General features: G+C 33.9%; 1 protein-coding gene across 2 annotated transcripts; it reads left to right on the top strand.

Annotated features, from left to right (window-relative positions):
- The first annotated feature begins 1,594 nt into the window (after positions 1-1,594).
- On the top strand, positions 1,595-25,300 carry LOC113513733 (UDP-glucosyltransferase 2-like). 2 transcript variants are annotated; one of them, XM_052900131.1, is made up of 4 exons: positions 1,595-2,491; positions 19,315-19,540; positions 21,922-22,138; positions 24,664-25,300. In XM_052900131.1, exons 1-4 carry the CDS (start codon positions 1,634-1,636, stop codon positions 24,950-24,952), a joined length of 1,590 nt encoding a protein of 529 aa, XP_052756091.1. In that variant the 5' UTR covers positions 1,595-1,633; the 3' UTR covers positions 24,953-25,300. The 2 variants fall into 2 exon arrangements, with proteins under 2 accessions (XP_052756091.1, XP_052756090.1); XM_052900130.1 differs by lacking the exon at positions 1,595-2,491 and adding an exon at positions 12,675-13,597.
- Positions 25,301-25,515: the final 215 nt, after the last annotated feature.

Below are 25,515 nucleotides of genomic sequence, written 5' to 3'. Positions count from 1 at the left end.
GTATGATTTAATTAAATTAATCCAGTGCACTCTCAAATTATATGAATAGAATAAACATTATTTTTTATTTCTTCATTGATTTTTGGGAAAAATTGTTATTATCGTCAGTGGGTATTATAGGTGTCAATTTGACAAATATATTTAAAGATCAAAAAGGTATTATATATATTCACTTAAGTACATTATACCTATTCATAAACAAGGAACGAGAATTAGAGGAAACAAGAGATACGTTTATTACTATTAGAGAGAAAGCGTGTATGAACCGGCTTAGTGGGAAATCTTACTTCCTAGCAGTCTAGTCATAAATAATTCTGTTCTTACTTTGAAATTAAAATGCTATTACATTTTGTTGCTTACAACTATGTATATGTTGATAAAATACAATGCAAGGTTAGCTATACTACTAACTAATCGCTGACCTAACTTAACACAACTCACTGTATTTATATTTGGAATCAACGACCTCTCCAGTACCTACATATACAACGAGCTCAGTATCATTACCCGTATGTTTAAATTGATCAGTCTTGGTATGGCACTTAATTTCTTCGTACTTGAGTAGCGGTGGGGCCCCAGATCCTAATCATTCACTGATACTAGCACATAGATAAAAAAAAGATGTTCACAACAATTGTAGTCCCATTTGGAGCATTTATCGACTGTTACAGTTAGAATAAAGATACGTAACACTCAACATGGGGGAGAAGAGATTGTTAGTAATGCAGACTACCAGTCCATTACTAGCAATATACCCTATCAAGTCAATCACAACTTGGTTGCCTCTGGAAATTATCGTAATGAATTCTAGGTGTGTTCATCCCGATGGGCTAATTGATCTGACTTTTCATTCTCACCTATTGTTCTTCACTGGTACTCCACCAGTACCAGTAGTAGCGTATACCGTTAGCGCCGACGGGGTTGCCATTCCATTATTATCCATAAAAAAAAAACAACATTTTCAACCCAAATTTCGAAGAACACATATGCATCTAATAAGGGGACCAGTCCACCGCTCAAATTATTTTGATTTATGATTGGTGTATTTTATTTTATGGTGTATTTTCAGTGATTATTAATGAACTCTATTACCGAACAGTTGGTCGTATATTTAATACACGGTTTTTGTTGTGATTTGGATTTGAATTCACGGCCTTTCGGGTGTTGAGATCTGAGTAACACTTGTATACCACCGGTCCAAGACGCTCTCTAAAAAAACATGCCCGTATAGTAAAGCTATAAGGTAATATATATTATTTAAAAACTGCAAAATTTGTGCATTTTATCCCATCATATATAACTGTTTCTTGCGTTATTTAATTTACCATAATGTTATTATTAAATATTATAAAAACATTCAAAATAATCATACCAACCTAAATTGGGTATCAATCAGAAAACATAAAACTGTACACATAACTAGGTATGTCCTATAACAATGTCACTATGTCCTGTTATAAAATAATCTACTTATTATGATCGACATTCGGTCTTTGAGTGTAAATATAAAGTATTGTGTAGGTACGCGGCGCGTTAAATATAACTACGGGACTGGAGTGCGAAGACCCGGTGGGGCTAATTCGCGCTCTCCACATCGACGCCTTATTCATTCAGCTTGGAATCAGTCAGTGCGATGCGCGCACTTTTTCTAACCTTTACCGCGCTTTTAGTGTTCCATAATGCGGAAGCCGCTCGTATACTCGGCCTTTTCCCGCACACTGGCAAAAGTCATCAAATGGTATTCGAACCTCTACTAAGAAGATTAGCGGAACGAGGTCACCATATGACCGTCGCGTCTTTCTTTCCATTGAAAAATCCACTGGAAAACTACACCGATATTAGCTTCGAAGGGATCGCTGCAGTAGGAGTTGAAACGATCGATTTAACCTTCTTCGAGGGCCACAAAGGGTTTATGAAGATAACAGGATTGGGCACGATTATACAACGGTTGACCGAATTCGTTCCATTGAACGAGATGGCGTTGAATGTTTGCTCGAAACTAGTGAGCTGGCCGCCACTGAATGACGTTTTGAGGAAAGAATATGATGTGGTGTTGGTTGAGAATTTCAACAGCGACTGCATGCTCGGTCTGATGCACGTCTACGGAATTAAAGCGCCGATTGTTGCGCTGTCTTCAACTGGTTTGTTGCCGTGGTCATCGGAACGTGTCGGTGTTACAGAAAATCCATCGTATATGCCTATATTAACATCCACTATAACAAATCCGTTCTCGTTCTTGGAAAGATTACAAAACACATTCTTGACTTACTATTACAAATTGTGGTTTAGATACACCATACAAGTGAAGGAACAAGAGATTATTGAGAAGCACTTTGGTAGGAAAATTGTGGATTTAAAGGACCTAGCGAAGAATACGACGTTGATGATGGTGAACCTATTTTACAGTCTAAATGGTGCTCGTCCCTTGTTACCAGGGTTAGTGGAAGTTGGTGGGATGCACTTGGACGAGACGCCGAAACCTATACCGCATGTGAGTACATAAATACTTATTATGCATATGTAATATGTAGGTTTACATAAATCAATATATATATTTCACTAACAACGCCTAGGTTTCTAATTAAATTACCCGCGCATGTGAGTAATAAACCTCACATCACAAATACCAAATACTGCATACTCGTTACGTTATTTATTAACATTAATGGTAATGTAAACTTTGTTCCATTGAAATAAATTTACTATCCTATGATTATAGGATAGGGACGATTAGTTACGATGAAAGCAAATTAATTTACTCATTGTGACGAATTCATCAAAACCGTGACAGTTTCCCGAGATATTGTTAGCAATGGGGCCGCTAGTCCCCGTTATAAATGCCCTTCTCTCCCCAGTAGTGCAGACTTGAAACTCTTATACTAGCTGTTACCAGCGATTTTGTACACGTAGCCGGGATAAAAATCAGTCTATGTCCTTCTCCATCCCATGTAGTACCAAATTTAATACTAATTGATCAAGTCAATAAAGCGCCAAGAGGTAACAAATAAATTCACTTTCATATGTTTATAATATTATATTATTAAGGATTATATTATTCTTATATAGTTAAAAAAATATTTATATTCATAATTATAATACCCATGGAGTAGATAACTTTAAACTTTCACGTTGTTTACAGATATTTTAAATTTACGATCGGGACTTAACGCGACCTATATTATACCTCATTTACATATATTGCCAATGGTGATTACAATTTACATACAAAATGACACATTTTGTATGTAAATTGTACTTTTTTTTAATAAATGAATAATGTCTAATGACTACCATTTATCTACTTTCAGTCTAGTATACTATTGTCAGAGATAATGTAATCTATTTTGCCATTTTGGTGTATTTTCTCAACCTGTTCATATGACTTTCTTTGATTATAATTTTTTATTTAAAACCAATGTGACACGATACGAGCCTATCGCTTCGCTATTGCATTTTCAAGTCATCAACAGCAAGTCTCCAACCACTAGTATGATTCAATTGTAAAGTAAAGAATACGAGAAGAGCAAAGTTGACAATTTGAGATTCTGCTACCGATTTCAAAAAGAAAGCTCAAAATTGATCTAAAATTGGTGACGTAATAGCATATAACCATAAAATATTTAAGCAAACTGATAATCTTTATTAAAAATCTTTTAAAAATATCCCAAATCGACAATAGTTGCACAGATGCGTAACTATTGCCGCTAATTTCGGGAAATTACTGGTTTGTAAACTAAATTAATATTAATTTTGACTTAAATGTATTATAAAATTAGTTTAAATTGATTTTTATAATAAATATTTTGCTGACATTTCAAATTGAAACTATAAATAATGGCATCTCAGAATCGACGCCAATGTCTGCTCAGCTAAAAAATATTTAGGATTTAATTTTGTTATATACTTTGTCAACGTTTTACTTTAAAAAAGTTTTTAGGTATAAAGAAAATTACCCATAGATTAACATGAATCTGAATTCGATCATATCTTTGTCACAGAGAAACTAATTTTTTTTTGCACTTGGCACGTCAACTATTGTCTTCTTTTTTCGAAATTGATCATTTAAAAACAAAACAGCCATTTTTTTTTATTCAACTTAGTATGATAAACAAGCTGACGGATTTTTTTATGGCAATACAGAGCCAATAAAGCATACAATGTGTAATCACATTGCATGCTTTAGGTATACTTATTACTTTTATATTTCCATTAGGTTCGAAGCATTATTATTCTTACGTATTTACAATGTTTCTAAAATTTGAGATATTATACATTTATTTCTCAAGATAAAAATTTTAATAATAGCTTAAAAATGGAATGATGTTCCGACTGCGCTGCGGAAGATCAGTAAACGATAACAGATCCTCACCTGAAGTAAAATCAGTTGACCCATCGTAATGAACTCACCAAGAATTCATTATGATAGTATTCAGGTAAGACCACGCGGAGGTCGATCTTTTATTATAATTTTTATGATAAAATTATAATAATTCAAGATGATGTTATTTTTATTTATTTATTCATTAAAACAATTATAACATTATACAGTAAAAACCAATCAATATTATAACCCTAGATATATATACAAAATTATATTAACATTATTTCACCCGACTACAGATATTTCTGAGCCGCGTCTAATATCTTTGGCAGGCTACCACTAAAACATCAATGATGCTTATAATGTTATTTAATATCAGTACTGCACGAGTTAAGGAAGCGTTAATAAGATGTGTCAATAAGATGTTCTTGTTTATTTAGTTGTATTACATGAAAATGATTTTTACTTTACTATTTTTCGAAAAATCCTGTATTCAATTCTTTGCTAAGATATATTCTTGTGTATACACATAAGAATCTTCATTTCAATCATTTTCTTCGTTATATCATCGTAAAGAATTTTTTATACCTAATGGTAAGCGTTTACCGTAACCTATGAACACCTGCAATATGTACTAAGGGCATTATGTGAATGTTTGCCAAACCTGAAAAAAATTCTTTGCCCCTTTTTGGTACCCCATATTTTTTTTTATGTAACTTAGAATGTCAAACGAGCTGACGGCCCATCTCATAGAAAGTGGTAACCGTCATAATATGAATATTGTAATATGAAAATATTGTCCTGTATTTAATTGTACATAAAAATAGAAAGATTAAAAGGTCTTGTAAATTTTTGTTGAATTTGAAGATTCAATAGAAGAATATAATAATATACAATATTTTACCACTGGTTTCATACCTTAAATGTTGTAAGAGATCAACAAAACAAAACACAATCTGTACAAAATATATAACAGAAGGAAAACTCGAAATAAAAGCTTATATCAAGTTACTGGCCAGCATGTTCAGGGTCCGATCTAAAGGAGCACCAGCTGGGTAAATGCCCAAAAGAACAAAATAAGGGTGAATTTACTGGGTACAGAGGAATAACACCCGAATCCTCAGGAATGGCAACGCATGGGGGGTATCATGGGCGAAACAGTATACTCTGTTATGTCCATGGTACTGCTCATGTCTATAAGCGACGGTTACTACTTTCCATCAGGTGGGCCGTCAGCTTGTTTGCCATTCTAAGTTGTATAAAAAAAACGTTATCAGTTAAAGGGTAGAAAACGTTTATTGCCCAGATAGGGCAAAAATAGCTAAAACAGACACTGTGAATAAAAATTATAAGCTAATATCCTCTTTTTTTAAAGAGGCATGTACCCAGCAATAGATAATTAATGGGCTGCTGTATAACTTTGATTTACATACAACTGATTGTAAGTATTGTAAAATAAATAGACACAACTAAAAAACAAACGATATTAGGAATAAATATAAATATAAAGACAATTTCCGAATTCGATATCAATACACGATTGTTACGATTAAGCGTAACGTGACTTGTCAAATTCTATATCAGTTTCAAACAAAAGTTATATAAGACTGAAACAATCGCAGTTTTTTATAAATGAACCTTGCCCCTTTTCATATGTTGCACGTACGTATATTTTAAGTAGGCACATAAAATATTAGAGACATGGTAGCATGGCACGCTTCTAAGCGGTGCTCCAGTATATAATTCGACTTGGCGTCAGTCACTACGCGCGATGCGCGCATTTTTTCTTTCGATTGCTGCGTTGACGATACTCCACAATGTGGACACAGCTCGGGTTCTCGGCCTCTTCCCGCACACCGGAAGAAGTCATCAAATGGTTTTCGAGCCACTACTCAGGGTCTTGGCTGAAAGGGGCCATCAAGTCACTGTTGTTTCATTCTTCCCTCTGAAGAATCCACCGGCCAACTACACGGATGTTAGCCTCGTGGGCATCTCCGAATTGGGAATAGAAACAATTGATCTCCTGGAATGGTATGAGAACAACGATGGATTTTTAAAATCAACAGGATTAGACAAAATTATTCAAAAGTTTTCAGAGTTCTATCCGTTAGATACGATGGCACAGGAGATATGCTCTGGTCTTGTGAAGTGGGCGCCTCTGGAAAATACACTGAAGCAGAAATACGACGTGGTTCTGACAGAGAATTTTAACAGTGACTGTATGCTGGGTCTGTTGCATGTCCACGGAGTAAATGCTCCAGTAATCGCATTATCGTCGACCGGTCTAATGCCTTGGCTGCCAGAGCGCTTTGGTTTGAGCTACAATCCTTCATACACCCCTGTACTGAGCTACCCAAAAAGGAGCCCAATGTCTTTATTGGAGAGAATAGAAAATACGCTTCTTCAGTTATATTATAGATTGTGGTACCGTTACGCTATTCAAGTGAAGGAACAAGCAATTATTGAGAAGCATTTCAATAGGAAAATTGTAGACTTAGACAGTCTCGCAAGGAACATAACGATGATACTGGTACACGGATTTCACACGCTGAATGGTGTTAGGCAGTTACTGCCTGGTGTGGTAGAAGTGGGTGGTATGCACTTGAACAGATCCGAAAAAGTTATACCGAATGTGAGTACTTCTCTATACATATATTAAAACTATGAACATATGCATACAATAAATGCATAAAAATTACTATAAACAAATTAGATAATTTTCAATCGACTTCAAAAAGAAGGAAGTTCTCAATTCGATTGTATTTTTTTTGTTTATTCCCTCATAACCCCGTCAGTTGTAAACCCATTTGGAATTTTTTTTTTTATCTAAAAGGACATACTTATTGATTGGTTCAATAGAAATTTTATCAAAAAAGTTTCAGTAATTTAAGTTTTTGACCAAAATAACTAGTTTTATCACAATTAAAGTTGGTGTTTCTTGTGGGGCACAATCTTTGATTATTGCTGCAGTTAAATGTGGAAAGGAATTATTAATAATGGAAACTAAGGGCCCCATTGCTACCCTACTAGGTTGGCCTCCATGTGGTCCCCACTGGAAACCATCATGCTGAAAACCGGGTGTATTCATCACGATGGGCTAACTGACCTGTCGTTTTGCCAGTGTAGACCGATAGCTCATGTGGGATTCATTCCATCGCCATCTTCACAATTCCATCCTCACACATTAAACAAAATTTAAAATGTTTAAAGATGTTTGCTACTTAATCACGCTTAAATAGATGAACGGATTAGAATGAAATTTGGTACACGAATAGATTATATCCTGTATACCTATCCTATTTAACGTATGTATATACACATACGATACATCACGTATTAATTCACGAAGGCAAAGCTGCGGCAAACAACTAGTAACATATGAAAACGATAATTGTTCACGCTAATCTTCAAAACCACTCAATCAATTTTAATGAAATTTTATAAATGCGTATTGTTTGATTCAATTTGAAAGATAGAAAAACTTTTATCCCGATAAGAAAAAAGGATCCAATAGATGGCGGTAAGGAGTAACACAATGTCTGCCGGGTCTGATAATACAATGCATCACTTATTTGTAAATGGATCCTCTCGTTTAATTTTTACGACACGACAATGTGTAGGTATAAATATAAATTCCAGTGATATAACAACATACATACATACTATGTTATACATGTTTATATGTGAGTACATACAAACATATAAATCACTACCCGCCACTCCTATCGGCGGTTAAAAATACCGATAATATATCTACATAGACTCTACCCACGACGTCACACACGTGATGTTTTTGATAACATCATTACCTAATAATGATGATAAAATTAAATGATAGATGTGTTGAAAACCTCTATCATTTTTTTAATAAATCATACCATGTTACATTAATACGTATATGTTATTTTTTTTTGTGATTTTGTGAAATATATTAGTTTTATGGATATGTTATATATTATTAATATGAAACTAGAGGGTGACTTTGTAAAAAGTTGTTTGCTTGAGCACCTCTGTCCCATTCTTCATGCGCGAAACATTATACTCTGTTATGTCCATGGTACTGCTCATGTTTATACGCGATGGTTACCACTTTCCATCAGGTGGCCCGTCAGCTTGTTTGCCATTCTAAATTGCATAAAATATAGTAGTAATATGTATATGTAACACCGTTTGTGCCCCGGCATAGAAAGGGCCACCCCTCCCTTTCCCATGGGTGTCGTAAGAGGCGACTAAGGGACGGCGAGGGATTGGCAGCAGCTTCTCCCTCTTGAAACATCTCTAAAAGCCTAACTGCGGTTGCCAACCCGCCTGCCAAGCGTGGCAACTATTGGCAAAACTCTCCTTATGGGTAACGTTTATGTTCAGCAGTGAACAATTAACGGCTGAAATAATAAATAATAATATGTATATTTTATGTTAGTCTCTGATAATGTAGCTTTCTATAGGTGAAAGAATTTTTAATAAATTCTTTTACTACTTTATCCATATATAATATTATCTTTTCTCTTTATAATATTAGTTACATATTAGTTTCACTAGTATGCCATAAAATCTCAAAATTAGAATGAAACAATAATCAAATTCAAAACTCTGGTTAATTCGTCGCGATGGGCGAACAGAGGGCCTACCATGAAATGTTTTCCGAAATTTCGGGTCCAAACGAAACACAAATTTGATTTTAAAATTACATAATACATACCGTTTAAAAATATTAAAAATGCTAAAGTATCATTTATTTGGACTTTTATGGTAGGATTTATGGCAAACGAAATGTTAAGCTCCATTTACTGTGTCGATTTCGGTATGAACAAAAACACGAAATTAATGTAATGTTATTTTTTTTTTTATTAAAACATTATTATATGTAAACTAGCTGACTCGGCAAACGTTGTTTTACCATATACATTATTTCGAGAACTATACATGAAAATTTATCCTACTACAATTATTATATTCGATTGCCATCTTGCAACCCTGTTACGGCATATAAAAATCGCGATTAAAAAACAGGGGTTGATTGTCAAAGCTTGAAAATTTGGATTTGTATGTATTTTTAAATACTAAATTATAATAAAATAAAAATAAAAAAAATTGTCAAAAAACTAAAAAAAAAATATTTAGAGGAAGGTTATCCTTATCAATGAGGGGTACGTAAAATAGATGTTGGCCGATTCTCAGACCTACCCGATATGCACACAAAATTTCATAAAAATCGGTAAAGCCGTTTCGGAGGAGTTTGGTCACAAACACCGCGACACGAGTATTTTATATATTAGATTATTAGTCCATTATAAAAGGATAGGATATAACATGTAAATATAGTAAATAATAAGGAACAAACAGAAAAATATTATTATGTAAAATAAAAAAATTATGAAAGTAAAAAAAAAACATTTAAAAATTAAATTAAAAAATAACTAAACGACTTTAAATTAAAAAGAAAAACTGTATTATGTATTTTCTGCGAAAATTCTCGCGCGTTCTACGACGCAGTGGAATTCTGTAGCATAGCCCTCTCCATAGCTCGCTGAGTTATTTGAAATTTCCTGACCCATGCGACCAATATTAAATTCATGTTGATGGATTCAGTACTTGATGTTGAAACTATTCGTATGCGCATTCATTATACATTTATTTACTTTACTATTATACTAGCTATGTCTCGCGGCTTTGTCCGCGTGATATGAGACCAGTATATAGAGTATCTATTACGTTACAACATACCAATTTTTTTTTTATTACATTTAAATCCGTTCAACATTTTTTGCGTGAGTAACTAATATCGAATGTGGCCAACATTCTCACAAACTTTTACATTTACAATAGCATTACAATTAATAGGATTTTGAAATAAATAAAAGAACGTAGAGCAAAATCCTTATCAATTCGTAAATTATGTAAACACTGCAATTTTATTTGTATACAAGAACAAATGTTCAGAAATAATCTTCGTCTAAGTATGTCACCAGACATTATCTCGTCCTCGTGAAGATTAGATACTGTAATTTGTATTATCTCTCATCACATCACTAACTATATCTATTTTAATCTAATTACGTGTTATATTATAGTTATATATATCTAAAGCCATCTAAAGGTGGCAACACATTGCAACGCATTACACGAACAACTGCGAGCAAGATACAGCGAATAGTTTGTGTAAACGCAAACAATGTTGCCACTGCTATTTATACATATAATAAAACTGTAAAGGTCGAATGTCTGTACATAGAGAAAAAAAACGCTAAGAACCGAGTCAGGAGGATGTTAGAAGTGAAACAGAACACATCCAGATTTTATTAAAATTTTTTGGTTTCTCTGTATCAGTTTGTCTGTTTGTACGGGCTAATCTCCGAAACTGTTGGACTGATTTTAATAAAATTTTGCGTGGTGGTACCTTATTTTCCAGTTCAACATTTTAGATATTTTTAATCATGGTAAATTAAAGAGTTCCCGTGGGATAGTTAAAAAACCATAGTAACCTATACAGCTTAGTACACAACCTACTTAAATAATTTTGAAGGCAAAGAGTGAGGACGACACGTCATTTGTTAATTTTGGTCCAGTATTCCCGGACATAATAAATAGGTAGGTACATCCATCGACACATACTAAACAGGAATAACACATACCACGCGAACAGAGTCGCGGCCAGCAGCTAATAGTACTAATAAAACTCAAAATGTTTGTGAGGATATGTTTGCCGGAAAGAGTAATTTGGAATAGAGGATATTTTATATACTGTATGACATGGGCGAAGCTGCAAGCTACAGAGAGACAGAGACAGCTTTCCGGTAGTTTATTTCTTAAGCTCAATCACCTTTGGCCAGTTACCATTTTATAATATACAAAATATAAGAAAGACAAAACAGACAAGTAGGTTTGAGAATGCAACCGGTTATTGTAGGGGGAAAGGGATTGTTAGTAATGGAGACTAAGAATCCTATTGCTAGCAATATACCCAACCAGGTCGACTTACTCGCGGTTCCCCCTGGAAACTATCACGGTTAATTCCTGTTGAATTCATCATGATGGCCTAACTGGCCTGTTTTCATTCTAATCTATCACCCCTCACTGGTGCTCCGCCAGCGTATCCCGTCAGTGCAGGCGGAGTTACCGTACCATTTTCACCCATCAAAAAAAAAAACCGTTATTGTACATCACACTAACGTGAAGCGTTTATTCGACAATGCTCATTATACTACTTCTAGCCCCTTTCGATTTTTAGTAACGGAAATGTTAGCAGCTCCATAGCTTATATTGTAATATACCCTCTCAGGTCATCCTTCTCCTGTCGGTTCTCTCGAAAACCATCGTGACTACTGATGAATTCGTCTCAATAGGCCAAATGACCTGCTTTCATGCCCACATATCACCACTCGCTGGTGCCGTGTCAACTTATACCGTAAACATAAATCGGGTTACTATCCCATTATACTCCTTGAGAGCAACAAGAATATTATACTTTTAAACTGCTTCTATCGAATTATCACTTTCCACTCTCCAGCGGTACGTTGGCAGTATTGGCGTTCGCCTTTATTCAACTAATAATGAGGTGGAGCCTTAAAACGTAAAACATCAACAGATAATGTATGATAAATTAGGTTACGATTCTTACATAATACAAACTATTCGCCACGACTTCACTTGTCTTGAAACACAACGTCGCTAGTTATTAACTATCCTTGATTTTTGAACCCGGTAGCTCGAATCTATAGTTACCATTGTATGTAAATCAAATTTAGCACCTTAACTCTTAAAAACAGAAAAAAATAATTGTAATAATAATTTTAATAGTTATTAATCTTTATGTTGGAGGGAAAGGAATTGTTAGTAATCAGGGCGACCTCCACGCAATTCCCCTGGAAACTATCGTGGTTAATTCTAATGGAGTTCGTCACGATGGGCTAACGGACCTGCTTTTATCGTCACCTATCACCACTCACTGGTACCCCGCCAGTGTATACCGATAGCGCGGGCACGGTTGCCATTCCATTATCACCCATTAAAAATCTTTGTTTAGAAAAAAAAAATAGGCCGAATATTCAGTGATAGAAATAAATCAGAGAAATACTATATTAAACTTACATTACGGTTATCAGACCAAAAGTAATACAAGAGGTCAAATTAAAAATTAGATATTATTTCACTTAAATGATAAAGGCAAATCTCTCAAAATCTAGAAGTTTTTTTTTTTTTTTATTTATAAATATTATATTATTAAATACATAAAAATTATTAAATAAACATGGCCCTTTTCAGTATTGTTCTGTATATATATAATATCAGTAATAAACATATATTATGCTTGAAAACCCGAGCGATAACCTTAACGTCAACATTATAAAACACAGACGGCATTTAGTTTTACACCGCATTACAGTTTATTGGTGACATTCGTTAGAACAGCATCGCATGATGCGTATTCTCTTTATATCTTATTTAACAATTTTAACGTTCAACAATGTGAATTGTTCTCGTATACTGGCTCTTTTTCCGCACACCGGCAAAAGTCATCACATGGTCTTCGAACCACTATTAAAGACGTTAATCGAGAGAGGCCACAATGTTACCGTCGCGTCAATATTCCCTGTTAATGTACCACCAGAAAAAATCACAGAAATTAGTCTCAAAGGCATCGCCGAGGAGGGAGTGGAGACAATAGATCTAGCTGAGTATAGTGAAAGAAATGTATTTCTAAGATTAATAGGCCTAGACGATATTGTTCAACAAATAGAGTGTCTAAGTGTGCTCGCCGATATGGCGTTGGACACATGCACTAAACTGATGAATTGGCCAACTCTGAAGAAAGCATTGAGGAATGAATACGATGTAGTGCTGGTGGAGAATTTCAATACAGACTGCATGCTCGGACTGTTGCATGTTTATGAAATAAAAGCGCCGGTTATCGCTTTGTTATCGAGTTATTTGATGCCCTGGTCAGCAGAACGCATCGGTCTCACCGAGAATTTCTCGTATATGCCAGTATTAACATCCGCATTTAAAAACCCAAACACATTCATAGAGCGATTGGAATCTACAGTTATGAATTACTATTTCAAATTCTGGTACCGATACGCAATTCAAATAAAAGAGCAAGAGATAATTGAGAAGTATTTCGGTAGAAAAATCGTCGACTTAAATGATCTAGCAAAAAATACTACATTGATGATGATGAACACGTTCCACAGTTTGAACGGCGTGAAACCTTTGCTGCCTGGCTTAGTGGAAGTAGGGGGCATGCACGTAGATGAAACAAAAAAATACATACCACCCGTAAGTAATTGGATTTTTTTTTAAATATTATAAAATTATTTGATGACCGCTCAAATTATCCCTAGCAAATACTAGCAATCCTTCATTCGATTTATTAATTTTTTTGCATTAATCTTGTTTAACACTATTTTCTATTTGTACTAGAGATTATTTCAAACAGGCTAAACCTAACTATAATAACATAAAAAAATAATTAAATACGAGAAATTACATCATTGAAATTTGCGTGTAAATAATATTGTAACTACAAACGTATAGTTATTGGTTAATATAGTTATTAGACAAATTGATTAATATATAAAAAAAACAAAACCATAGACACATAGGTAGATGCAAGTACTAAACAGGGAATTTCGATACCTATGTAGGTACATCTAATATACTACAATACATTATAATAGATTATCTCATCTCAATAAGTATTATTAGTGTAATTGAGGTACTTGAGCAAATTTTACATTCGTGCTTCCTAGATGTGCAACTCATCAAAGTGCTAGCAAATTTTAATATCTGTTTTCCTGAGAGATAATTTTAATTAGTAACTATTACTCGGCTGAGATTATACTTCTACTCATACACTTAGTTGCAATCTGTGTGTTATTATCTACCAGCCACCTGACCCGTCAAATACTGTTTTGCTCCTATCGTGATGAAAAGTATACTATAACGTTCGTTTCGTTAAAATTCGTCGAGTAATTTTTGTTTCTATAACGAGCATACAGACAGACAGACAGACAAAAATTTTAGTGATTGCACTTTTGGCATCAGTATCGATCACTAATCACCCCCTGATAGTTATTTTGGAAATATATTTCATGTACAGAATTGACCTCTCTACAGATTTATTATAAGCATAGATTATATACTCTGTGCCTTAATCTCTCTTACAACTTATTGGGATTGAAAAAGTGGTGATACATTACGTTCCTAGATTACAGGTATATAGAGCTTTTGCCGTCGGAGATGTGGTGAGTGCGAAAGCGAACCCATGTATCCAACATATGGCACCTCGAGGGTATATCGTCTGGTTTTTGGTGGGTACACTCCCACCTTATGGGGGGATTTTCACAGTACCCATTCACCTCCCACAAGGTGTATGGGTCTACACAAAGCATTTTTCAGACGTTAAAAAAAAGGTATATAGAGCTTTCAAGTATATGCAAAGCTATCTCTGAGACTATATATGTGTCCATTTTAAGGAGCAAAACTCCCTTCTCTATTCCGAGATAATATTCTTGAATCCGAAGGTCAGTATGTCACTGCTAACAATTACGCCAACCAATTGCGCTCGTAACACGCCAGTTATATAGGTTAATTATTGGTCAATTGCATAGGGTATTAGGAACTCAGTATGGAACGCAGTGTACTGAGAAACATAAGAGTAATTAAAATTTCACGGAAACGTCAGTTACCATTCTCTTAGATTTTCTAGAAATCTGCTCCATATTTCTAACCACTTTCTCTAATTTTTTCGACATTCAGGTTATCAAGCACTGGAATGATTTACCCTTTGAGGTTAGATCTTCTTTTTATTTAGAATCCCTAGAATCGTAATATATTATAGACGCTTGTTTTTTGTTTGGTCTGATGTTGGTATTTTCAATTCGACATTATTTATTATTATAATATAGATTTGCCCAATGGTTGACTGGTAGAAAACACCATCCGGTGTTAAGTCCGCCAAATGTACATAAAATGTAGGTAATATGAATATTATATGTATATAATTTTTAAATTACTATTTTAATTTAGTATTGTTCAACACGTTTCAACGTTTTACCATCAATTATAATTTCTAGTATTTTTATCTACAGTCGACTGGTAGATAACGCCATATGGTGTTAAGTCTGCCATTTACACTATATAGGTTTAATACATTGCATATAGGGGGAAAAGGGATTGTTAATAATGGGGATTAGCAACCCTATTAATAGCAATATACCCTATTAGGTCGACCTCCACGCGGTTTCCCCTGGAAACCATCGTGATTGATTCATTAGTGAATTTGTTACGATGGGCTCACCACTTGCTTCATCTTCATTTATCGTCCATCACTGGTGCCCCGCCAGTGTATACCAATAGCGCAGACGGGGTAACCATTCCATTATCATCCATTAAAAAAATTCAAAATTCCAAATACAAATTGACTTTGCCCTCAAAAAAAATCGTGTCAAAATGAATATAAATTATGCATTTCTTACTTTGAAATAAATTTTATTTACACAAATATACGATGAGATCACATACAATATATATGTACATACGAATGCTTCGCCAAAAACAGGTCAACTTTTTTATTCATGTGTACGTAAATCGGCCATCAAAATCATCAAAATTACCATTATTAGATGCATTTAATATCTATGCAAGAGAAATTTATGTTATAATATTAAATTAAAAAATAAAAACGATACAAAATTCTTTCAAATATTTATTTAATTAAAGATATAAAGTATGTCTACGTGTTTAAATAATAAAAATAACCGCAAATTTAATAAATACATGTATATTAATTTATAAGCAACATGTACATAATATAAAAAAAAAAATTCTAAATTCAAAATATAAAATATCCACCTGGTCTGGGAAATATTTAAACCAACTTACAACACTGAAAAAAGCGTGTTTTATTTTAATAAAAAAAAAATAGTCACGTACAAATCTGTACTTAGTTTTGTCACGCTTTTAATACTCGCTGCTCTCTCTATATAATCTATCGACGACTATTTTGTCGATGCATAGATTGAAAATATTTGAATTTAAAACGCGAACTCGTATGTCTACAAGTTTCTGATTAGCAACATACAGAATGATACTCCGCAAATAAAAACAGCAACTTCAATTGTCACAAAATCATTTACTAATGAACCAACGAATGAAGAACCAGTAGAGGAGTAAACCCTATAGAGTATAAAATAATAATCGCAATCAGTTCATATGTGACAAGATATCGCATAATATACATACAAAAAATGCAGACTAGTTGAGAACGTCCTCTTATTGATATTAGCTTAAAATGCAGTTTCAAGCATCGTCTCTTATGATTACTTTTATCATTACTATTCTTGTTTACCTACGTTGATATAAAATCTGTGATTTAATAAAATCTTTTAATTAAAGCCGCCTTATCATTAAATAAATATGTACTCAATGATTACTCTGGATGAAAGTATTTAATTCAACTGTTCTATTAAATTTTATCTTGTTATCCTATCTCAAAACTTTTATAATACCATAAACATCAAGATAGGTACCTAATTTTTATGTTTAGTTTAGTTATATGTGTTTATGTTTGCATATATATATTACTAAAACAATTAGATAGATAAATAGAGTCTTTATTACAAACAATAATAATAACAAGTTAAAATAAAGAACAATAAAAGAAAAAAAAAAACAATTCATTTGCTAGTAATAGGAGTCGCCTCAGCTGTTGCTATATACCTATGCTCACCTCCAGCGAGATGTAACTTTATAGAGCTGATTTTCAGGCGGCCCCTTAACTCATTTAACTTTAGCATTCGTGTGGGTTACCAATATCCATTTTTCGGATGGGAGACTGTATAAAATACACTGTATAAAAAGTGTAAGAAATAAATAAATAACTATAACCAATTTTGAACTAGCCTTCTATTTGATTAAATATAACCTATAAGAAAAATGATGACGCCTGTAGACTTGAACAGTACCACGAATATCAAAGAATCGTGATATCCGTTCTATACTCATATATTATTTTTTCCCAGAAGTGTTATCCTTTCTGTATCCTACATTTTCACATATATATCCCACACTTCAAACTAGAACACAGTCATACAAATATAGCTGCAAAACGGCAGCAGAAACCCGACTATACTGGTGTAGAAGTGGACACCCAAGTACTCGCTTTTGGTAAAAAATTTCTCTATGTTTATTTTATTATATACAATTACATACTAGCCGCGTTGTCTCGGAATAGAATAGGCCATCCTTTTCTTTCCTGAGGGTGTTGTAAGAGGTAACTAAAAGAGCTTAAAAGATATGTATAAAGATAAAGGGATGAGCAGCAGCGTCCGTCTAAAAACATCTCTAAAAGCCTAACTGTGTTTGCCAATCCGCCTACTAAACATGGCGACTACTGGCAATACTTCCCTTATAGGGAAGACTTATGTTCAACAGTGGACTGTTAGCGTCAAAAATTTAATTACATTCAGAGAAACATTAATCTACCTTCTTCGACAGTCGAGATATTTGTGTGCATTTTAAATGTTACACCATATGATTCTTTATTACTAATTTAGAATCGCACAAAGCCGTCGTGGGTGCCAATTAAAATCGAAACATAGACACTGGACGTTATCATTTATCTTCATATATTTTAATGAGAAATTCTCTATTTTTAGTCGTCAGTTGTACAGACAGTGTCAGAAATCTATGAACACCTACAGATTTTCAAAACCCATTAACAAAAAAAAATTATATGCTCAACAAAGCTTGTGTCCGAATTGGATGAACATTGTTTAAAGTTAAAATTAGTTAAATATGTTGCCAAGTCGTTATAGACTTATGATCTCACAACTATTTGTAGCGAAAGAATTACTTTGCGAAACTTGGTATGTTTTTTTATATTTTATGTTTTTAATGTGGATTCACAATTCCGTATTCTAAATTCGTCTACAATCACACTTTTTATCCACAAGTAAACTTTAAAATGGCAATAACGAATAAGCTATATGTTCTAATTAAAATACGCTCAGAAATTGTATGTCAATTGTGTTGCAATAGAAAAATACCACTGAATATCCCATCTGAGAATACAATATTGAACTTTACGAGTATAATAAATCCCCATATCTTATATAATAGATGAGTAATGCCTTAGACTATTATGTATCACAAATAATACAATAGTACAATATACAATGTATAATAAATTAAGTAAGCACCTGTCAAACTGAGCATCCACATAATAAAAAAATGTTTACTGTAATTTACATAGATAGATAGATAGATACTCTTTATTGTTTCCTCCAAAAGATTACAATAGTAAACTTATTATAAATATAAATAATTACAAGAAATAATCACAATGAGAAAACAATGAGCGACCTTTTCGCTAAGAGCGATCTCTTCCAGGCAACCTTTGGATGGAGAGGAGTAATTATAAACAATTTGGTGGGAGGCACGATGAAAAATTTTGTTAGTTCTAAATATGGGAGATGTGATACATATAATAATATAAATATTATTCTATTTAATATCTACATATGTGTATACTTTACTGTGATCCAAATAAGACCAGCCTTATGCATATGGTGTCAGATACTGCACCGATTAAATTTTCAATCGACACAGTTATACTCGCATTCGCTGCATTTTTACAACGAGTACAAAGAAGCTTCGAAATAAGAATTGAAAACCTCCTTTTTTGAAGTCGGTTCAAAATAATTTACACTCACCAGAGTGAGTCACAATTTTGATTTATACCACTGAAGTGGTAAACGAGTATACAGCCCTGATGAGGTATTAATGGTAAGAAAATACTGTAGCCTGTGAACGAATGCAATACCAGGGGCATTACGCGCGCGTTGTCGACGCTCATGAAACCTCTTTATCTTTTTTGAAGAACCCCATGCTGTAGTCTATTGAAAAAACCAACAGAGAACTCGTTCCATAACCTGAGTGTCTGTTCTATGCATATTCTAATTTCTAAAACATTCTTATTATTTCGTTTCCAGTACATTGAAAAATTCCTGAACGAGTCGGAACATGGTGTCATTCTGTTAAGTTTCGGTTCCCTCATAAAGACATCCACGATACCAAAATATAAGGAAGAAATTATAATAAGAGTCCTCTCTAAGTTCAAGCAAAGAGTCATATGGAAATATGAGGACAGCGACGAGGAAGGCACTCTTGTGGGAAACATATTAAAAGTTAGGTGGATACCGCAGTATGAATTGTTAAGTGAGTATTTTTCATTTGTATTTTTGTATTTTATTTCATGTGTATGAGTAATAATAGTATTATGAATTTTTTTATTTTTTTTTATACAACTTAGAATGGCAAACAAGCTGACGGCCCACCTGATGGAAAGTGGTAACCGTCGCCTATAGACATGAGCAGTACCATGGACATAACAGAGTTTACCGTTTCCGCCCATGATACCTCCCATGCGTTGCCCATGCATTCCTGAGGACTCGGGTGTTATTCCTCTGTACCCAGTAAATTCACGCCATATCCCACCCTTCAATTATATATACCTATCTCAGAAGTGATTATTCAAAAATACCTGTAAGTAATTAAGTTTACTTGATTAAAACATATTCAGAGTTTATTTTTTCTCAAATCATCTCATTAGGGGCGGACTAATCTAACTTCTTTCTCACCTATCATCATACCCCACTAGCATCTCACCAGGGTTATCATTACATTTTATTCCATAAAAACTATTACTAACGGAATTTAGTATCTTTCCTACCAGTGGTATTAAACTTTTTCTCGAAGAAATTTGACTTCTTCCGTACTAACTAAACGTGCCGAATTATAACAAAACAAATATTAGATTATGCATAGAGAATACGTATGCATAGATAATAAGAGAATACGATATTATTCGCGCAGGGGGAGTATCATGGGCGAAACAGTATACTCTGTTACGTCCGTGTACTGCTCATGTCTATAGGCGACGGCTACCGCTTTTCATCAGGTGGGCCGTCAGCTTATTTGCCATTCTAAGTTGTATAAAAAAAGATTACCTTAGGTATGGTAATTGAAATTACAAATTAAGTACTTCTTTGCTTCTGAGATAAGAATTAATAGAATTACGTGTATAACTGAAATCGTGACGAAATGAAACGAAGATGTATGAGACGAAGATGGATACCTATTTCCTAGAACAAAATAATGATTTTATTGTGATATACGAATAAAAATTAATATAAGAATATTTTGTATGTCACAACTAGGAAAATATTTCGCGGAATTAAAATGTGGTATCACGTATTTTATAATTATGGTAATGTATTCCATAATTATCATGAAATAATATGCTACGTACCTACATAGGTATTATTTTAAATCCGTTATGGTAATTTTAATTTTCAACATCATTAAGATACCATAATAATATTATTATTTAACAAATTATTCGTTGAAAAATAAGTGTTTTTTTTTACATGCTTTTATTATTTTATTTTACATTACATAAGGCATTTTATTTACATATATTTGTTCCTCATTTTGACTACCGATTAATATATAGATTATTGATAATAATTGCATTGTATATATACATTAAATATCCCAACTTAACATATATGTCTATGGTACTGTTCATATCTAGGATGTTTGTTTGCGTAAAAAAATTGTATATATATATATATATATATATATATATATATATATACATATATATATATATATATATATATATATATATATATATATATATATATATATATATATATATATATATATATATATATATATACACATGTGTATATGTTTGTAATTATTCTATTAGATAGGGCATTAACTATAAAATTTATTTATGACCTTTACTTATAGTATAAGTCCTAAACTATACCATCAGTTTGCCTATTATTCGCAATCAAACCTAAACCTAAATGTTGCAGATTCAATTTAATATGTAAGAATGAACTCTTTTTATTATTGCACGTACTGGCCACTTATACTTTTTTTACTATTAAAAATATAATGCATTCAGTCGATTCTATTCAAATTTAGTAAAAATGGATGTTGGAAACATAATATGTATTTTATTGTTCTCGTCGTCCTTATAAACATATAATAGTTTAGCCGCGTTTGTATCGCAATTATCACAGTTTTCAACACTAAGCCTCGGTAATAATACGAACATTTATATTCATATTTTTATTGTATGTTTGTATTGGTCTGGGTAATTTCTATATTACATATATGTATTTATGCCGTGTGATCCCGGCATAGAATGGGCCACCCCTTCCTTTCCCGTGGGTGTCGTAAGAGACGACGAAAGGAACTGAATGGTCGAGAGATGCTTGGTAGCGTCCCTTTTAATACATTACCAAATCATCATCACTACATCATTACTAATCCAATCCGCCTGCCAAACATGACAACTATGGGCATCCCTCTTCCCCCCACTTATGGGGGGACACAGAATTCAGCAGTGTACAGTTAACGGCTGAGGATGTGTATACATGTATAGAGAAAAAAAATTTTGCCCATCAGTTGTTTTCTATTATTGTTAAGTACCCGTAGTACTACTAGCTCTGCGTTGTTTGAAACAAAACAGTGCTAAACTTATATCTATTAAATTTTTATATTTATTATATTTTTTTCAGAACACAAAAAGGTTCTCGCGTTCATAGGACACGGTGGTCTCCTCGGAATGACGGAAGCGGTATCCGTCGGGAAGCCAATGGTGGTGGTGCCCTTCTACGGAGACCAGCCAACCAACGCAGCGGCCGCGGCATCTATTGGCTTTGCCAAGAAGATATCGTACGCTGACATCAACGATGATACTCTTTTTGAAGCTGTCCAAAGCGTTTTGAGTGCTGAGTAAGTGCCTACCAAATAGTATAATTACCTAAATAGGTTTTTTATCGATCATATGTAAGGTAGTCATAGGTATGTCACTGGTAGGGTAGCAATGAGATAATAGGTGATAATAAAGTTAGGTCAATTGATCTTTTCCAATGGTAACCACATAGTGGTCGATCTAAGTATCAATACCCACTCTTCTCTGCCTAAATTCTTAAAATTTTTAAATTACCCCCATCTCATTGTGCCTCCTGTCTTTCAGTTTTAAGGGTATACAACAGCGAATTTATAGGGAAACATAATATCTTAATCCTCAGGATTGGGGGGAAAGGGATTGTTAGTAATGGAAACTGAGAATCCCATTGCTAGCAATATACCCAACCAGGTCGACCTTCTCGTGGTTCCCCCTGAGAACCTATAATATAATAGCAACGCATGGGGGGTATCATGGGCGAAACAGTATAGTGTTATGTCCGTGGTGCTTATGTCCTCACATTTCACCTGACACAAACTTTCCGATTTATAATAATAATAATAATAATTTTTATTTCTATAGGCGACGGTTACCACTTTCCATCAGGTGGGTCGTCAGCTTGCATGCCATTCTAAGTTGTATAAAAAAAACAGTACCTAGTAATTAAACTGGCATAGGAATATCTTCTTAGATTGATTATTATTACAACCTTTCATAATTCCTTGATGATTATCATGCTACCCACATTGGTAGCTTCGTTCATAACAATAGATGTCTATATTTGGAATGCTACCTGCCTATACACAATCACAATGAATACGTTAAAACTTTTATGTATGATAATTCAAGACATTCATGAAACAAGACTCATGTCAAAGGTTAATGAGAATTCAATAAGTAAGTATAGGTACATATCGACCTAACTTATCTAAACCTTGTCTTAAAAATTATTCTGAATGATTCTCCTAAGTATTTTATTGTACACATCAAACAATTTTTAAATCATTGGCATAGTAACCTAATTTATTTAATCTCAAGACGAGATAAAGTTTAAAAAATCCAACAGTGGGTCGAAATTTGATTTAAAAAATATTCAATGTTTGTCATTAAACACTTACATGAAAGTGCAAAATTTAAAAGAAATATTTTCATATTTCGATCCGAAACTAAATAATCTTACTCAAGAGCGAGAACTTCGTTGGTGAAAGTTATTCAGTTTTGTTTTTTTTTTTTTCTAATCACACAATAATTACATTATTGCGATACGTCTTTCATATTTTAGTTATATTTCTATAAAAATTTGCAATTTATAAAATTGCCAAATGAGAAATAAAACTCAAATATGTACTCGTATTATATACTAATTTCTATATATATATATATATTGTCCAATTTAACCCCAAAAAGACACAAGTCTGCGCGTTTACCGCAAAAAAGACGCCGTTTGTCGTATCTCCTCACTTTCAGGGCATTTCCCTTGATAAAAAGTCGAGTCTAGGAATTCTGGGCGTTGATATATCTTGCGACGTCCAGTTTTGCGGTCATCTGGAGGAGAAGGCTAAGATAGCTTCCAAAAAGTTAGGAGTGCTCAATAGGGTGAGACGATATTTCATGCCAGAACACCGCCTGAAATTATATAAAGCCCAAGTCAGGCCGCATATAGAATACTGTTCTCACCTGTGGGCAGGAGCGCCACAGTACCAACTCCTTCCATTAAACCGCATTCAAAGTCGGGCGGCTCGAATTATCGATAGTCAACGCCTTACTATCCGACTTGACCCACTGAAACTGCGCAGAGATGTTGCATCTCTGTGCATCTTCTACCGAATTTATCATAGGGAGTGTTCTGAGGAATTGTTCTGATTGATACCTGCTGCTGATTTTCACCACCGTACAACCCGCCACAAACTAAAGTTTCATCCCAATCATCTGGACGAGTAGCGGTCTTCCACCGTGCGTTTTTCAAGGCACTTCTTCCACGCACAACCATTCTTTGGAATCAACTTCCAGCAGCAGTATTTCCGAACCGATACGATAACATAACCTTCAAGAAAAGAGTATATTCATTTTTAAAAGGCCGGCAGCACACCTGCAATGCCGCTGGTGTTGTGGGTGATCATGGGCGGCGGTAGTCACTTACCATCAGGTGAGCCGCATGCTCGTTTGCCCCCTGTGTTGTAAAAATATATATATATTATTACATATTAATAATAATATAGATATTAGTATACAATGGCCCACCTGATGGAAAGTGGTAACCGTCGTCTATAGACATGAGCAGTACCATGGATATAACAGAGTATACTGTTTCGCCCATGATACCCCCCATGCGTTGCCATTCCTGAGGACTCAGGTGTTATTCCTCTGTACCCTGTAAATTCACGCCATATCCCACCCTTCAAACCGAAACACAGCTATGCAAACACAACTGCTTCACGGTTGAAACACGAATGGGACAGAGGTATCCAAGCAATCGACTTTTGTACAAAGTCTCCCTCTGGTAAAAGTGGTCCCTCTGGTTGTTTGCTATTCTAAGTTGCATAAAAAAATCTTATTCTCTTTGTTCCAGAATGCGTTTGAGCGCTCGCCTCGTGTCCAAAATGTGGCATGACAGACAATCGAAGCCCTTAGACACAGCAGTGTACTGGGTGGAACGTGTAATCCGGTGGGGACATAAGGACCCACTCCACTCTCCAGCAAGGGACCTGAACTTCATCCAGCTCTCACTGCTGGATGTTGGTGCTGCGCTTGCTGTGATCCTTATCGTATTAGTTTTAATTTTAAAAGCAATTCTATTGCTTATATTACGCGTTATAAAAGTTAGTTTCAATGTTAATGTAAAGGAAAAGAAACATTAGGGTATTCATCATGTCGTTTATAGATTTTTTATCAATTTAAAAAAAAATTAAAACCATTAACGGTTTAAAAATAATAATCGAAAACTGAGTGTCACAAATAGGTAAATAGTTTTTTACTGCCTACTTAAATAGTACAGTATTTGATTGAATATATATTATATTCCTCGAACACAATTTTAGATAACCTCTAAATGTATGTAATAAATACATTAAATTTACCATTGATATATAATTGGCCTCAAAGATTCTAAGGCGCAGGGCGCGTTTGTTACTTTTATATAAACATAACTTTGCTCATAATTAGTCAACAAAAAAAAAACAACAATAAAAATAAAAAAATTAACTATATATGACTTTTTTTATAATAACAAACGTTCCAAATATCTAAGGACTGGTTTACGCTCAGTAAGTAAGTGTTCCTACAAATAATAGAACCTATAGGCAAAATAGGCAGTAACATATAATGTTTATGGAAATGATATCACTCACAGGGGGGAGAAAGGATTCTAAGTAATGGGGACTAGCAACCTCATGCTAGCAATATTTTAATGTAATAACTTACG

The sequence above is a fragment of the Galleria mellonella genome, unplaced genomic scaffold (genome assembly GCF_026898425.1).
Source record: "Galleria mellonella isolate WM207_F2 unplaced genomic scaffold, CSIRO_AGI_GalMel_v1 utg64, whole genome shotgun sequence".
Taxonomy (NCBI): Eukaryota; Metazoa; Arthropoda; class Insecta; order Lepidoptera; family Pyralidae; genus Galleria; species Galleria mellonella.
This window is presented reverse-complemented; position numbering and strand designations above follow the sequence as displayed.